We start from the raw sequence: 17,903 nt of genomic DNA, 5'->3' as shown, positions 1-17,903 counted from the left end.
AGAAACAAATGGCAATTTCACTTCAGCTGTTATCTTTATAACTTAGTCTTTGTTTTTACTGAAATTCAGCGTTGCTAGCGGGTCTTCTGCTGTGAATGAAGCCTCAACTGTTTCTCACTCTTACCGTGCATATCTCAGTGATAGAATCATTTTGGAGACAAGATCCCTGTATCGCTGTGTAAAGAAAGGTCTGTGGGGCAGCTCTGGGCATTCCTGCCTTCCTTTCCTCTCCACATGGCGGCTTTGCAGTAGCCTGCTGACAGCCCCTCAGGGTATGCCTGGAGGGAACACGTCCCTCTGATCTGTGGTCAGGTGTGTTCAACTCTGACCTCAGCACTTCGTATCGACTCACCCACTGTTTTTACTTGTCTCTCTTTTGAAAGTTTATTCAAAGTGAGTTGAATCTAACTCTGGTAGGATTTTCTGCCTGCTTATCCCTGCATATATTTGTACTTGATCCTCTCTTAAAAAAGGCTTTATTGCTAAATTTGCCATGATTTAGAAGATTTCATTGAGATTGCCCAAGGTACAAAATGAATCGTGTTTGGCTACAGTGTACATATTTTGTGTTACCATTGCACAGTCAGAACTTTCTTTTACCGGTGTGGATGTTCTTACCTTTTTCCTGAATTCATTTATTTAGAGTGATACTGATTTCTACAAGTTGGTATCTGCAGAGTCCTTTTGAATGTAAGCACAGTGTCAGCACAATTCACAGAGTCACTGTAAAAAGTCATCATAATTTGAAAATTCTAGGAAGTCTTCCTAATGTATAGATGGCCCAGGGTAATAAGTTATTTTCTGTTTTCATAGAATAGTTTCTTTTGTACCTGGATCAGAGCAAACTTGTAAATGTTATACTAGGCAAGACAAAGGTTTTAACGAAATACCTGGAAGCAGTGACATCTGCCTGTCTTTGATTTAGCTGTTCATTATGAATCAGTTTAATATCATTATACTGTTAAGCACAGCCCGTCCTACTGAAAGCTGTTCTGGGTTTTAGAGGTGACATGTGTCACTAAGTAGCTGTCTGAATTGGTCTCCAGGCTCTGACCTCGCCCCGATTCAGCCTACTGTCAAGTTGTGCTGGATCATAGTATTAGTGAAGGTGATAGTTTGAGCACTTTTTTTAAAATAGGAAATTGGGACTTCATCCTAGGATTAGTGCTTTAGATCACTTTAGTATGGTTAGTACAGAGGTACTACTTTGGAACTAGAATTTACATTGAAAGTTCAAATCTAGATACTCCATAGACTGAGATATGAGAGATATGCACCACTTGAGTCAGATAACTAGTTTTATTTATATCCCTGATATTCTCAAGAATTGGACTGCAATTTTTATCCTGCTTAGTTTGTTTTGTTCCCAGGAAGTATGTTCTTTTTGACTGTGATATAGGTTGGCTGTTCAGATGGAAGTATTAGGTTACACCAAATGACTTCGGAGTATCCCCTCATGCAGTGGAATGACAGCACAAATGGCCAGCCAATTATTGCCGTGCAGTGGGCTTTAACAAGACTCGCTGTGTTTTTTGTCCTGGATGCATCATCTAATGTTTACATTTGGGATCTTCTGGAAAATGATTTGTTGCCTGTGGCAAAGCAGACTGTTCCATCAGAGAAGTAAGTAAGAATTTCCTTTTCTAACTGTATTTTTTTAACTGTTGGGGATGTGGAAAGAGACTATAATAAGCTAAACTTTAGTTTATCCTTATTTATTTATTATTTTACACAGTCTGAAAAGGAGAAATACTGTTAGTATAAATCAAAATCAGGTACAGCGTTATCAGTTGGGACAGGTGTCTGTGCATGGAGCAGTTGCTGTTTATATGACGAGAAGAATTTTGTTCCCACTAAAATCACTGGGCTGCTTAAGTTCAAGCTTTTCTGGATCATGATCAACTCCTAAAATAGGCAAGATATGTTGGGCAGCATTTTTAAATGCCTATATATAGTATGGTTACCAATATAAAGAAATATATTGTGTTCATTGTCAGAAAGTAAATAAGAATATTTTTGGACTAGCCCATGTTCACCAAGACTTACAATACTATTCCTGTAGTCAGTGTAGAGATCTGGATGTCCTGTAGATTGATGCAGAAAAGGAGTTTAATTTGGCCTTTCTGAATTACAGTCTTGAGAATTCCCTTTCCTCCCTGATAGGAGCTCTACTGGGAGACTCTGTCTTCCCTAGGCTTAAGTTAGTCTTGGTGAATATCCCTCTAACAAAAAGTTTTCCTTGTAGCCTTGTGAACTATAGCAAAGTGCAGCTAGTCTGGGGAGAAAATAGTATAATTTTAAAAGTTCTTACACTGTACTGGAAAATACCACAAAACATAGTTCATTTTTTGCAAGCTTGAAAAAATTTTTAAGTCAGGATTAGCAATTGATGATGGGATCTGTGAACAGGGGAAGAATTGCCTGTTACATTTGCATTAAATGATTGCAACTGGTGAAAAGCTAAAGAACATGCTGGGACTTGAATAGTGAGGAATACTGGACTGTGATGAGAAGAAAAAAGAAATCATTTAGTTAATTACAAGTAACCTGCTAAAAACACGTTTGAAAACACCAATTTCTATTCATTTTGTTTCAATTAAAAAACATTCCCCTGATCTTTTGATTTCAGTGTTGTAACTATGGCTTTACTGGGAGAACCAGAAAAAACAAATGGATTGTTAGGAATTGCGCTGGCTAAAGAATCTGGACAGATAGACATTCAGTATGTAAAGAAGAAGTGGGCATTACCTCAGCCTGAGGAATCTGAAAAATTTCATTTGCTTTTATTGCAGTCTGTTTAGAAATGGTACACCTCTCTGGATGTATTCATTATTGCAAAATATTTAGATTATTTTTGTCTGCAATTAAAAGATTTATAATGTAATTTTATATTTGTATATAGCTTGTATATATTTTAAAGAATATAAATGCAATATTTTGGCTAAAATTATGTATTTTATCATAAAAATGACAGAACAAAATTTAGCTTTATTGTACTCACAAAAAAGGTGAACTGTATTTCATTATTGAAAGTACTCTAGATGTATATATTTAAAAAAAAAACAAAACTAAAATATATTCCTGTAAATTATGCTGCTGTTTCTCATTATTCTGCTCTGAAGTAAATGATAGCAATCTTTTGTCTGGTGAGCATAAATTTGTGTCTCTGTATAAGCAACCTGAATGTATGGAGATTTCTACCTCTAGACCTTTTACACGCTAACACTGGGTAAAAATGTCTTATACATACCTAAAAAACATCATGCAAGCATACCAGAATACAAATTTACATCCCATGATAACTTCTGCTTTTGAGCCTGAAACTTTGCAAAAAGGAATACCTGACTAACTGGAGTTGTCCTGTTATGTGCAGTACCTGTTTGGATCAAATGATGTAACCAATATGCTTGTGAGATTTACTGAAGTTGTAAATCCTTTGGGATTTCTAATGTAAACCAGATAATACTGGCCTGTTTAACACTGCAAATAATTCTCAAAGCTCTTGTAGTGAGGAAAAGGATAGTGGTCTATATTATTGTTATAATTTTTGTATACTATTGGTAAAGTTTGGACCAAGACCAAGTACTGAAAATGTCTTTAACTTTTGTAGCCTAGCAACTTCTGATTTATAGGTTGTGAATAAAACCATTGTTAAATGAATACGGATTTGGGGGAAAAAAGAACAATTGGAAAACAATATGTTAAGAATTTAGTGAACGTATATTTAAGATATGTACCATCTCCTTCTAAAAATAGACTGAAATAAGTTGTAAATGCTAATTAATTCATTGCAAACATTATTCTATGTAAATTGTTACTTAAGTTGAGCAAACTGGATGTGGCCACATGATGGTGCCAAGTCACAGCAGTAAAAAATGAGTGTATCTACAAACAACATACACCACTTGGGGAATGAAGCTGCTGTAGTCCATTGCGCATTCCTCTTTCCTCAAAAACAGTGACTGCAATCCAGCGAGCCCGATGAACTGTCTGGGAGATACGTATTTCAGAGAACATTTTCACTCTCCTAGTTCCCTGGTCAGCCATAGATTATTTAGATTTTTTTTTTAATGTACATAAACCCTAATTACTCTTCTCATCTTGTTGGGTTTATATGGTAATAATATACAGTACAAGTTAAATTAGAATAGCTTTAGTAATCCAGATAAAGAAGAAACGGCAGGTACTTTTCACAGTAAGGTAGCAGAGCTTCGCTACTGGGACCCTTAGTAAAAAACCAAACCCAAACGTCTCACTCTTTCCCTCTCAAAGGAGAGACACATGCTTCACCACTCCCTCTCCCCAATGTAAAAGCAAAATTAATCTTTGAAATTATAGTAGCTTTCTGAAAGAAATCTCTTATTATAATTTCATCACTTTCAGGACTTAGCATCCTGAATTTCCTTACTGCACCTACTTCTGTACATGGAAACTGTCAACAAAGGGTTGAGTTTCTTCTACCTGGTGCTGTGTGCAGTGGGGGGCGGGGGGTGGGGTCCAATCTGTAGAAAGAAAAAAAATAGTGTCAACCACACAGTGGTACCTGTGGCTACTTCTGAGCTGCTGTTGATAGGTACGCTTGAATTCAAAGATCCAAATATTTTAGGCCAGTTTTACTGCCTGGAGAGCTGAGTGTGAGTCAGTTCCTGCACTGGGCCTATGTTTCTTGCCTAAAAGATGAGTTTCTCGGAACTGCAAACTAATGCAATAATACAAATGTACCCTGGGCTGACAGTTGATGTTACAAGAATGTGAGGAAAAGATGTGTAGAAGTTGCTGCTGCTTTGCATGTTCTCTTACTGGGTAAATGCAGACCATTAGAGTAATGCTCCATGTAATCTTTGCAGTTGGACATACTGATGTAAACATTTTTGAGCACATATATGATGAGAGAAGTGGGAAGTGTTGGTAGACTGCAATACAGGGAAAACATTCCACGTATAAGGACTTGCAAAATTATTTCAAGCAAAATATTTCCATCAGCTACCTCTAATGATTGTCAAGTTAATATTGTTAACATAAGGTACTGGATTTTACGCGTGTTCCATCGGAAAGCAACAAGATTAATTAAAGATGAGACCCTGTACATGAAAGAAGAAGGTTCACTGTTACTCCAAAGTATTTTCATATCCATATCATTTTTACCAGTAGTTCTGATATGCGTGCATATGCACACACATTTTATTGAATGGGCTTTATATAGGACGTAAACACTGCGATCATGAAACATTTAAAATAGCCCCAAAAAATATATTTTTTCCCACCTGTAGCAAATTTTGGAATATGTATTCTTAACAGTATGAACTGTTGTTAAAATGAACTGACCCATATAAAAGAGACTTACGATTCAAATGATATAAAAGTTAAATCACTATCCACCCATATTAATAACTTCTGTAAAATATAACCTGTTGGCTCTTAAGCCAACAAATCCTGGCAGCAAGGATGAAAAATTTTAAATATGCAAAATGCCAGAAAGTTTTGGATCAACTTCTGTTTTATTTTCCACTTCATGAATGTGCTTTGAAAGCCTTTTTGATTTAGAACATAAATATTAATATTGTTTTCATTGGATTTTGTCATCTCACAGATGGGAAAATGAAGTTTTCAGTAGCTGAATAATAAGTTAACTGAGGAACAGAATTCTTGAATCAGATGGCTGATTTCTTACAACTGTTTAGAAATGCTTTTATTAACCTGTCAGCCTATATTTGCAGCAGAGCTTGGGAGAACAGGAATAGCATGATTCTTCTTTTGTACTAGAACATTTCTTCTTAATTGTACAGAAGGTGACCATCCTACCCAATGCAATTTTGCCTTAATTAATCATAGCTGTCATTTAGTTAAAACATGTTGACGGATATAGGAGCATTGTAGCTTTCATAGCTACGAGGGAATATTTTACTAGCTGGAATATTTTTAGCAGAACACAGTTAAAACATAAAAAATAGTTCTTCCTTTTTAAAGGCAGATTTTTTTTTCCTGATGGACTTGGAAAGTCTATCTAGGTTTGTTCTAGGTGTAGAAATTGGCTGGACTACAGCAAATACTAACGTGTCATTGAATGCCACACAGCTGGAACAGGCCTGTTTGTAAGTCACTTAGGAAGTAACTGGAACTTGGACATCAGCGGCATATGAGGTGGTATGCAAACCAGGAAAAGTTACGAAGATACTGGGACAGGAAAATGGCTAACGAGCCAGATTTTCATTGCAAGCTTAATTTCCAATCAGGCTTATCAGGAGTCTATAAACAAATGTGTTTCTGAGCCTCCTCGGCTGTGAGAAGGAAGACAGCAATTCCATTTACGGCTCCCCTTAAAATAGATCGGCTAACTTCTCTTTTACCAGCAGTTCCTGAAGGTTTTGGGAAGTATATCAACAGAAAGTCTTTTACCCTAATTCTTGATGTAGGCCTCTTCTTGCATTATTCAAACTGCTATAGGAGGGCCTGCGTCTTGATGTTCCAACGTAGGAACTGGTGATTGAGGTGCCGTTCGGTGAGAACTGAGTAGCATGTGGAATTACTTATCCTTTTCTTTTTTCAATGCTACATGAAATATCCCACTGGAGCTATTTAAGTATGGATTATATTTCAGGTTGTTTTATTACTCAGAGCTTGTTAGCAAGACTGCAGGGTTTCCCTGCTCGCCTCTCATGTGCTCGTTATTGGCATGAAAGGTGGAGAAGAGCTGTGGGCCACCCACTCCTGGAGGCTGGACATTCTTCAGGCTGTTCTGAAATAAATAGAATAAATAGGATACCTGCTTGCTGCTCTGGGGAGATACTCCTCACTCAAGCCTTCCAGTTACCAACCACGTCATCTTTACGAAGGGAAAGAAAAATACGTTGTCGGTGTCTGATGCTTCAGCAATTGCAGTGCAGTTCGCAGCATTTGCCATTCTTTAAGCTGTTAAAACCAAAGCAAAGTTCACTTGACACAGTAATGGTTACATCCCACAGGACAGTACGGGCGGAGATAGAGTGACAACAAACCAAGCCAAGCAAGACAATCATATCAATTACCAAAATTACACTTCTGATTATATTTTGCAAAAACTTAGCATGAAAGGGGAAGTATTTACATATACTCTTAGTGGTAAAAATAATATTTTTTAATTTAGATCAGCCATGCCCAGCATTAACTACTACTTAAAGAAGTCAGCAAATGCAGTTATGCCAATAGCTGCTGACTATGGCTGGGAGGAAGGAGATCCTTCCTTCCCTCCTTGCAGTATTTTCCACAGCCTTGCCCTACAACCGCAGTGCTTCATTCAGCCTTTCCTTTTTATGTTCGGCAGCCACTGGTCCCAAGCCCACTATACTGGGGATGAAAAGACGTCCCTTAACTGGATCACCGGAGATCTGGAATGGTTTAAAGTGTTTTGATAGCTGGCACTAGAAGCTGGAGATTTTTACCCCCACAGCAGATACTGCGCTGGCAGTGGCAATGCAGACTTTGTGTCTGACAGCGTGCAATAGCGACCCAGTCCATAATGCAATAATTTCTTTATACCTCATGGACCAGATTGAAGTCAACCAACATCGATGGAAATGTTTTGATAATATATCTTACGTTTCTCCTATATAGGCTGTGAAAAGTAACAGAAAGTAAATTTCTCACTGCAGGTCTTTATTTTTCCTGTATTTACATACATGTATTTATCGGCACTGATCATCCCCCTGCTCCTTCCCCAACACACATTCTTTTTTTCTCAGTTTGTTTTCAAAAACTATATTATTTTTGCTCGGATGGTCAACATTAATATCGGTTTGATGCCAACAACTGCCACTTGAGAGGTAAAAGCGCTCGATCTATTTTCAATAGTTCAAGGTGGTTTAGGTGGAAAAAATTCTCTGAATAAGTGCTGAAGCAAGTAATCTGTAAATCCAGTAAAATGCTCAGAATTAATTGAATGGCACACAATGAGGAAAATTCAGGTGAGTGTGAGATCAATTTCCAGCTGCTAACAGCTGCCAGACCTGGCCACCCTGCCTCCTTACTGAGGTGCCAGCTCTGCACTCAGGAGATCCGTCTCCTGGATGCAACAGTGGTTTATGCTAAATCCTGAAAACTGTCACATACCGGTGTTGTTCGGATACTTACATGAGTATGAGGCATGAGGAAGTCTAGTGGTCTATGAGATCTGGATTGAATTTCCATCCCTCTCAAAACTTCCCACGTTACAGGGAGCACTGGCTCTCCCTGGCCTTGCCTGCTCTTGCCTGGCTGCTGCTTGGTGTGACCTTGGTGCACCTCAGCGTTTGCAGCAAGACAAGGCCAGCTCAGAGCATCCTGCTTGCCATCAAGTCTGCTTTTGGGACAAGAAGGGAACTTGTGAAACACAGGTTTAATTGTGCCGCCTTGTCCTCTGTGACAATGCTAGTTCAGACATTCCAGTAGCTGCGCTGTGTACACGTTTTCCATTTTGTAAAATACATGGTTTGTCGATCTCAGGGGCTTAGTGCTATGTGGTCCTGAGTTAAACTGAACTTAGACTGGCATGAGGGCATCAGACCAGATTTATAGAGGTAGACTAGAGTCTAATTGGTAACACTGATGGACTTGATTTTGAGCACAAGAAAATCTGTGCTTTTTTCTTCATATGGGTTATTGACATAGTGTCAAACGCAGACTCGAATAAAAGCACTAATGCTTGCACATAGTTAGAAAAATTTATATTTTTCATGAATGTAGCTTAAACTTTTTGACACTGTGCCATTAAACTGGTGGAATTTCAGCTCCAAATAATTTATGTCCTATTATAAATTAAAGTGGCCTAAGTAAGTGCTCTGTTTTCCAGTTTTACACGGGTGCACGCCAACTGAAAACAGCGATGATACCCTAGTAAAAGCAGGCGTAAAGTAATATTATAATAGCGTATACTACCCATTGACATTTGTAACATGATTATTTTTCCCCTTTACTTCTATTGGGTTCATTACATTTTGTAATATATTTGTTGCCCTTTTCTCCCAGATGTCAAGTGGGTTTTGCTTTTAGGAGTCTGAAATACAACAGCTTCATTGGAAGCTAATCCCATGCACAGGTCAGACAATCTGCTGCTGCTGCATAGGTTTAATACAATAAATAAAAAGCAGTTAGAATACATTAGTAGTCTTTTTAGTCAATCCTTGAGGTGGCTACAATGTACTTTTTAAGAGATCTTTCCTCTTAGCCAAAAGTTCTCCTTCACCAGCTAATTAATTTCACTGCTGTTCCTCTTTTTTATTGTCTGTCTTGTGACCAGGCGAAACCATTCAGCTCGTATAGAACACAGTTGTTGCACATCAGGGATTTCATAACTTGCCTCTAACTCAAACTGCAATGTTTTTTCTCTCTGTTATAGAAGAAAAGACATAACACAGCAGCTGGTTAGACACATATTTTAAATGCCACATTTTTAGTCCACTTGGTTCATCTTGGAGACAGAAAACGAAGAGATGGGTAAAATAGAGTTGTTTAGAGACATGGAGAAACTCTTCCAGAGGCTTAGAGAATGGATAGTCCATAATCAGATATTTGCTATCATTTTAAAATAGCAGAGTCAGTGAACCCTTACAATGAGTTTCATAAAGATGTGAATTACCATGACTGCACTCAGTACTGCAGATGTCAAATCCCATATCATAAGGGCAAAGAATTAAGAGAAAAATGTAATAAACTTTCCTCACCTAGAATAATTTTTGACAACCATTTGGGAGTCAAGTTCTATTGTGCTGTTGAAGTAAGTGACCAAGAAACGAATCTTTGTCTCACAGAGCTTATATGATGTAGATGAAAAAGTGAAGGTCTTTTTGATTGCTGCATTTATTTGCAATGGTAACACGATACGCTTAATGCCCATGCAGTTGAGCTTTGCAAAGGACAGCCTGATTAATACCAGAAAAATAGGATAAAGAAAAAAATTGATTTGAAACTGCCCTTTTAACCTTCGTTTATAAAATTAGTGATTACTGAGCGTATGGGTTTGTGTGGCAAGGTTTTGGTAGCGGGGGGGGGCTACGGGGGTGGCTTCTGTGAGAAGCTGCTAGAAGCTTCCCCCATTCCCCTTCCCCCTGTGCCACTGGGGGGGAAGAGGGAGAGAAATCAGGGGTGAGGTTGAGCCCAAGAAGAAGGGAGGGGTGGGAAGGTGCTTTTAGATTTGGCTTTATTTTCTCATTACCCCACTCTGATTTGATTGGTAATAAATTAAATTAATTTTCCTGAGTTGAGTCTGGTTTGCCCATGACAGTAATTGGTGAGTGATCTCCCTGTCCTTATCTTGACCCACGAGCCTTTTGTTGTATTTTGCCTCCCCTGCCCAGCTGAGGAGGACAGTGATAGAGCAGGTTTGGGGGGCACCTGGTGTCCAGCCAGGGTCAACCCACGACACTGAGGTTACTTCAGCTATCCAACTAGTTTTCACATTACAAAGTAGTGTCAAAGGGCCTCATTTAAAAATTAATTAATCCAAAATGATGACATTCACATTGAGTATAATGAAATTCCTTTACTGGGGTTGTTGGGGTTGGAATACAGGACCTAGGTTACAGAAAGACAGTCCATTACTGTAGATTCCCTAAGTTACCTTAGGCTTTTAGTTTACTTGCTCAATACTTAGCATTTTGGCAGTTTGGCAAGGTCAATTAATTAAGCAAATACATTACTAATTATGTTGTGGCTGCATGGGGGCCATGCTGTACCGATAAAACTGAAAACTACCTATCCACAGTCTTCAAAGACTTTAAGAGCAGTTTCTGTTTGCTTAAGCTCCAATTTGCATTCTTTTCATGTTTTACAAAGATAAGGATTTCACAACATACATACTACATTTCGTATTCTTGCATCCATGTCTTTAAAAAACCAACAGCTTCCCTTCTTTAGAACCTTTACTGATCCCTGAAGTTTAAGGTCTTTCTAAAAAATCTATCCATACTGAAAATAGCCATATTCAGACAACAGGTTGATCTTCTCCCATCAACATGGGCCAATAGCAAATGCTGAAGAAAGAAACATAGAATAGCACAGGAAGTGTGCAATGATACTTTTCTTCCAAGTATGGTATGTCTTCCAAGCTTCTGGCAATTTGTGGCATAGGAATTTTATGACTCAGATGGTAGCAGATCACAGTGTTTAAGAGAAAGAAAGGCATTTTTGCTCATTAATTCATCCAATAGCTTTTAAAAACTATTTTTATTTTGGCCTCCAAAAATTTTGTGGCAATATATTCCACTGAATAATTACACTGTGTAAACAAATACTTCTGGTTTAAGCGTACTGGACATTAACTATGTCCTAGATCTTACTATTTCCCATACTATCTCTCTTAATGACTCCTCATAGAGAAACTCTTCCAAATATTCATCATTCATCTCTGTGTTGAGGTGAGTTGCATTTAGAGCATGATTTAGGCTCGAATGTTGTCTCACTTTCAGCTACAAAGGTGTTTGCTGTAATAGCCACACCTAAGAATACCAGTAAATTGCATCAGACCCTGCTCCAAGGACACGTGTTGAGATAAGGAAAGTAGATGTGTGTGGAAATTAGCCTCAAGCAGAGCCTGGGAGCTTCAGCCCTTGCACAATGTAGATGTAGCCTATTTGACTCCAGAAATGTCTCAGTAATGGAATATGTCATTGCTCTTAAAGTGATCACTTTTTAAAATAAGGAATCCATATTTTGGCATAGAATAAGGCTAGTGATGTGGTAGGTCAACCAGTCTGATCCCCCCAGAGAAATGAGAAAGGTAGCTTTCATTTAGAGAGTGAAGACCATGGAAGCATAGAACGGTTTGGGTTGGAAGGAACCTTAAAGATCATCTAGTTCCAACCCCCCTGCCATGGGCAGGGACACCCTCCACTAGCCCAGGTTGCCCAAAGCCCCATCCAACCTGGCCTTGAACAAAGCAGAACAGGAAGGAAGGAATGTTGCAGCTGGGGCAGGACAAGTGACTGCTGAAACAAGTGGAGGGGTTACCATCCTTAGACAAAGAACCTGGCAAAGAACAAATGCCCTGTGATCCAGTGGAAGATTTGAGCTTGTGAACTCTAAGTTACAGGATCCAAATCTGCACACACTTCAGGGACAGACAAACTCCAGGTTCTTAGGACTCCCGATAGTTCTTCAGCATAGCTGTCCATGTATCCAGTAAGCCTCATCTATTAAAGGACAGACTGTCTTAGGTGCTGACTGCTTGACTGACCGTTAGAAAGATTTATCGTTTTGACAATGGTAAGTATGTATGTCCTTTTAGTGTTTTGGTTTTCAATGTCCCCAGAGAGACGTTCCATTTCAAAGTGCAAAAATAAAACCAAATGGATATCCGAGAGTGAGCTAGCTATAGGAGGCTTGGTAGAGTACGTGGTGGGAATGAGTCCTCTGCATAATGCAGTGGAAAGGCTGTGATTATTTAGAAAGGAACAGATTATCTTTGACTTTATAGAAGATAGTAATTCTCCTTTTCTTAATCATGCCTCAGTAGGCATCTTGTTAATGTAAATAATATTTGTTTGATCCATAATGTTACCATTTTGAATCTTTTCAGGTGGAAATTAGACTATCAGAATGAGTCAAGGTGTAACACATTAGCAACTGGCAGCTGTTGGATTAAACTGGCTCTAAACCAGTTTGTTGGAAATTGTAGGAAAAAAATGACAATTTGTTGATCAGTATTGATCAATATTGAAGTCGAAAGGTCGTGGAGAACAGTGACATTCAATTCCTAAGAAAGAATCAAAGAAAAAGTATAGTTACCTTGTTTTTAAAACACATTTTCAAATAAATGGAAGTTTTAAATATAAATCCTAATTGAATAAGATAAATGAACATATATATTTCTCTGTATATCAAACTTAGACACCTGATATCTACATTTAGGTAACTTAGACGCCTAATTTAGATTACAAAGCTGCTTAGATTTAGGTTTAAAATCTGCTTTGTAAACATAGGCACCACCTGCTCTGTGGCCATTACCTCCTCTTGAAGTCAAGCCTGCCCTTACCTGGGGGACCTCGGTCCTGGGCCAGGGCCAGGCACTACTGGTGCCTCTGCCAGGCAAGAGGTGTCACTTCTGCATAGCAAGAAAACAAGCCACATTTAGGATTCAGCATTCTCTTAGGTTCCTGGAATGTCCCAAGATAATGGACTTTAGGCTGATGTATTTCAAAGACGGAGAAAAATGTTTCTCCATGACATTTCTTGGAGCTTGTTGTGGCACAGTACGATTGACATGATTCAAATGAAATGAAGAGAGACTGAGGCAATATTAGTCACTGCAAATCTCATAAATGTCTTCATCTATGTCAATGCGGATCTGAAATCCCATCATCAGTCTGACAGACTAGGGGTTCCATTATAACAGTATAATTTACCTCCAGATCTCAAACAGCAGAGGCAAGATACCAGTTCTGGATAAAAATTTCATCATGGAAAGCTGCTGAAACTGAAATTTCTGAAACATTGTTTTAGTAGTTTCTCTGCAACACATTTCTTAGAGATAAAATATGTAATATTGCAGCATAGAGCAATTGGCACTGCCTCAGAAAGGCAACTGGTCACTGCTGTGCCTTTCAGCCAGCTTGTGCTGAAGTTGATACCATCCCCGTGGGCAGGCACTGTAGGTATATATACATATATATATATCTCAAATGGACCATAGGGCAGCTAAAAGTCTGACGGTTTACATAAGGCAAATCTGCAATGTCAGGATTATGCAGCTCTGCCTGACGATATTAGAGTCATTTGCAATATTTCTATAACTTGCATCATTCAACAGCTGAGTGAGACTTAAAACACACTCTCCCAGGGGATCTCAACGTCTCATCTCCAAGAATGGAAAAGTTTATAGTAAAAGTAATATCATTCAAATGAAATGAAACAGTAAGGCAAAATTAGTAGGTGCATATATTTAATAAATGTTTTCCTTTGTGTGAATGTAGATTTGAAATCTTTATTTTCTTCACCCCCATTGCTAGTCTGCATTAAAAACCATGGAATTTGTGGGGCATGACAGGGGAGGGAAGCGGTGCTACTGTGTCCCAGAATAAAAAATGAGCACAGATTTGGGGTGTTTGCATTAGAATCACACTGGATAACACTCCAGCCAGTGACCTGTGCACTGTACCTTGGGAACGTTGAGACTGAGCACCTGCATTCAGACATCTGGCAAAGCTCTCCTCTGAAAGCACTACTTGAAATACCACTACTTTTTTGAGGGGAATCTCAGGACACCAGATTGGCTGCTGCAGCCACCAGTGTCTGTGATGATCTATAATTGCAATGGCTGCTGAGAAAGCAGATGAAGACCCCAACGGTATAACAGGGATACACTCACAGGTTGTATCCTAAGGCATCTGTTCTGCCTCTTTAATCTGTTTCGTCCCATGGTGAAGGTGAAGACCAAAGCTTCCATACAGCATGGCAGGAGGCGGCGAGAGGAAAGGTGCCCGTGTTGCTGTAGAAGGGGATCAGGATCATAGGGCCATTTTCCTCCTTGCCCTCCTCAAGGCACAGAAGAACCCTGGGGTGCTGCCACTGAAGGAGGAAGGACACAAAGCTGGGGAGCTCACCCACATGCTGGTGAGGAGGAAGGAGCAGGAGGTCAAGCCGATGCTATAGGTTCGTGCTGCACATTCCCTCCTTTCACACCAGTCATTTCTGTATCTTGCCCATATGATCTTAACTGCCCAAACTAGAACCCACAAATGGTTAACTGATGAAGCTTTCCAAATTTCTGATTTGTTCCTTTGTGGAACCAATGTTGCCCAACCAGATCCTGCAGAGGAGAAATCAAAATATAATTAAAAAAACCAAATCTTGCTGTTAAATGACGTATAATATCAAGCTGAGCGATCAAACAAACAAGTCCCATTTACCTGAAACACAGTTGAATGCTTCAACATCTTGTGATGCATGACCACACCACCTCCCAGCATTTGGATTTACTGAAGTAAAGAAAAAAAAACAACCAACAACACACACCCAAAGTGCCTAGTAATTGGCTTCAGAGCAACAAATGTACAAGTTGTAAAAGCTGGGACATTTAGAGATACTGGATTAGAAATAAAAATATTTAAAAAAATGCACCAAATGACTAGAAGTACCCACAGTTCTTAAAGTGGGTTGGTTTTTTTATTTTGTTTATTATTATGTCTATTAGTTGTCACTTTGTAACAAGAAATCTGACTGCTCAGGCAGCCCAGATAAGTCACTGCTGGTTTGCCCTTGCCTGGTGTGTGTTAACAGTGACTCGGAATGAGAAGCTCACGAATTACAAAAACCCCTGTCACACTGTGTAACAATCCCCAAGGGATCTATGTGCCCCAGCAAGTATCTCGGGAGTCCTTAGGGCCAAGAAGATTTGAGAAGGGGTCTCCTCATGGATACACAGCAGTGCTACCGCTGCCCTGAGCTCCAGGTAAGCCTTGAGCAGTTACCAGGTGCCTTTACACTCCCAGGTTTTGACCGTCTGATTTCAAGGCAGGTGCAGTACTTCACGCGGGATGTACAGAAAAGGCTCGCTGCTCACTCAAGCTCTCCAGTACTTTCCCACAACCTCATCCCTTTCCATTTAGGTACATGCAAACTATCAAAGCAGCTTTTGGGTACAGAAGTCCATGTTTGGTAAGTTATTTTTGGTTATTCTATCTATTGAAATTCATCCAGAATCTAATCTACTATACCAGCAATGTAAGACATGATGTGACTGGTGCTTAAGCGTTGCATTTCTGCTCGGCTTGTAATTCAGATCCTCATACTAAATTCTGCTATAAGGTTTTTTTATAATACCATTATTTCTTTGTGCATATTAAAAAAATCCAAGGGTATCTGTAACTCCTTTGGAGACAATACATCTCTGTCGTCTCTCAAAATTACGGTCCTTCTAAGAGCTTAGCTCTCACTGATACTCAACCCATGGTTGTTTACTTTCTATCAGAAAAGCATTCATGTTTTTGATTTAAAGCGCTTCCATATTCTGGTTAACAAATGTCTTCACTCATTATTTTGTCAGTCTGTCACATCCATTGCTTTCAGGGCATAGCAATACCCAACAAACCGGGTTCTTGGGCAAAATCCATCAGAAAGTTTGATGCTTGACTTAAAGACTACGGCTCATAAAGCTCTGCTACTCTAAAAGCATTATCAGCTGCTGAAACCACTTCGAAGTAGTTTTCTATTCCAAATTAGAGTGTATCCTTGCAGCATAATCAAGTAACTTAATTTGCAGTCATAGTTATTATTTATGGCTTATCATTCATATATTATGAGTAGTTTGCTACAAACTACATTTGTAACATTGATAGGTGCATTAACATACATAATTTAAATCAATATGTTTTAAAAAGTTGAACATCCATAATGGCCTACTTAACAATCACTGTGACGCCTTTAAAATGTAGTCAAAAGCACAGTGATTGTCCCACAGGCTGTTTGCGTTATAGCACATATATCAATTTGCAATAGTAGCAGTAACATCACTTAACATTTTGTTAAAAAAACATTTCTAACATAGAATAAAAACATCAACAGAAGGAAGGAAAGAAAGGGGAAATATTTTATGCAGGTTGCTTAAAGAATAGGCAGGTATATCCAATTGTAAAAAGTTGCCTACAGAGAGTTTTGGAGTTTAGTGAAATGTGTCTTGACATATGCATAGACAAAACAGACTGTAGTGCTGGATCATGCATAAAAACATCATGGATTTACTAGCATTTATTTTCCATTTAGCTTATGAAGTTTTGAGCATCATCTGAATGAAAGTGCTTATATGTTTTCAACCCCTAACTGCAGTGACTGCCCAGCAGCCTTGCAAGGAGCTGCTGGAATCTCACTTACTGTATTTAATGCTTAAACACCATGGAAACAGCTGCCTCAAAAACACTTTCAATAGAACGGCGCAGTCATCCCTGCGGATTGAATCCAGTTTTCCACCACGGCCATCCAGTTGTGAACCTGTGAAAATAAAAAAGTACAGGTGTTAGAGCAATACTGCTGTGCTGCTGTGATGACGTACGCCAGAGGTGTAAGCACTGCACCTGTGGAAAATATCTGTAAAATACTTACAAATAAGCAGAAAATTACAAATAAGTAGAAAATAAGTATTAAATTCTACCTGTCTCTCTTTTTCTAGTCCTGCCTGAATGCCAGGGACAAGACAAGGTGTGAGGCACTGCCAGATCAGGACCTGTTATTGTTGGTGGCCTTGAAAGGACACGAACTCTGAGAGTGGCTGGATGCTGGGCTTGGCAGGGTTCAGCTCTTCTGTCTAATGCCTCAGCATATCCTTATGGGCTGGTAGCTATTATTCTCTTAGCTGGACGGCAGTTTTCTTTGTTCGTACTCATAGTTTTTGCCTCCTTTTTTTGGCTTCCTCCCACCTTTCCCTCCCTCGGCCACATCCTTCCACCAGCACGTTGTGTACCAGCATCCCGCCAGTCAGGCCCCAAACCTGGCCGTCGTCTCTCCACAGCATCCTCCCAGCATCCTCCCAATCAGTCTGTCTGAAAGGGCCAACAGCCCTCTAAGCCGTGGTCTGTCCTTCCACGCAGCTACAGTGACAATAATCTAGCCTCTCACTATTTTGGATCTTGGTTATTTCAATGTCCATTAGTTTGACCTCAATAAAACTAAATAGATGAATAAATTAAGTTGTCCAAAAAGAGGTAGAAGGGTTCTTGAGAATTTGGGTGATGCCACATTTGTGAGGTAAATACTTTTTGACAATATGAAAAGGGAGAAATAAAGCAATCCCTCTCTGAACTTGCCATTCTGATTTGTGAGTCAGACATGAATATTTTCTGGTTTTTTCCCCACCCTGATCAAAAAAGCTGATGTTTTCAGCATTCTGTTGAATTCCATAACAGGCAATTAGTATTTCTCAATACCCAACTAAAAGATACCACATCCATGTCTCACTATGAATC

At 39.1% G+C, this 17,903-nt stretch overlaps 1 protein-coding gene and 1 long non-coding RNA gene across 4 annotated transcripts in view; both read left to right on the top strand.

Moving 5' to 3' along the window:
- Positions 1–3,089, top strand: part of DYNC2I1 (dynein 2 intermediate chain 1) — a 42,987-nt gene extending 39,898 nt beyond the window's left edge. For 2 of the 3 annotated variants that reach the window (XM_075746613.1, XM_075746614.1), the window contains 2 exons: positions 1,400–1,623; positions 2,630–3,089. In XM_075746613.1, the coding sequence (XP_075602728.1) occupies positions 1,400–1,623; positions 2,630–2,801 (396 nt within the window). In that variant the 3' untranslated portion in view covers positions 2,802–3,089. The remainder of the gene's footprint in view (positions 1–1,399; positions 1,624–2,629) is intronic. The other variant, XM_075746615.1, reaches the window with a different exon arrangement.
- A 12,042-nt stretch (positions 3,090–15,131) lies between these two features.
- Positions 15,132–17,639, top strand: LOC142600620 (uncharacterized). Its single transcript, XR_012834211.1, has 3 exons — positions 15,132–15,397; positions 15,555–15,603; positions 17,390–17,639. It is a non-coding gene; the product is annotated as an uncharacterized LOC142600620 (long non-coding RNA).
- Positions 17,640–17,903: the final 264 nt, after the last annotated feature.

Source organism: Balearica regulorum, chromosome 2 (genome assembly GCF_011004875.1).
Source record: "Balearica regulorum gibbericeps isolate bBalReg1 chromosome 2, bBalReg1.pri, whole genome shotgun sequence".
Lineage (NCBI taxonomy): Eukaryota > Metazoa > Chordata > Aves > Gruiformes > Gruidae > Balearica > Balearica regulorum.
The sequence above is the reverse complement of the archived record's forward strand: the minus strand, read 5'-3'. Positions and strand labels throughout refer to the sequence as shown.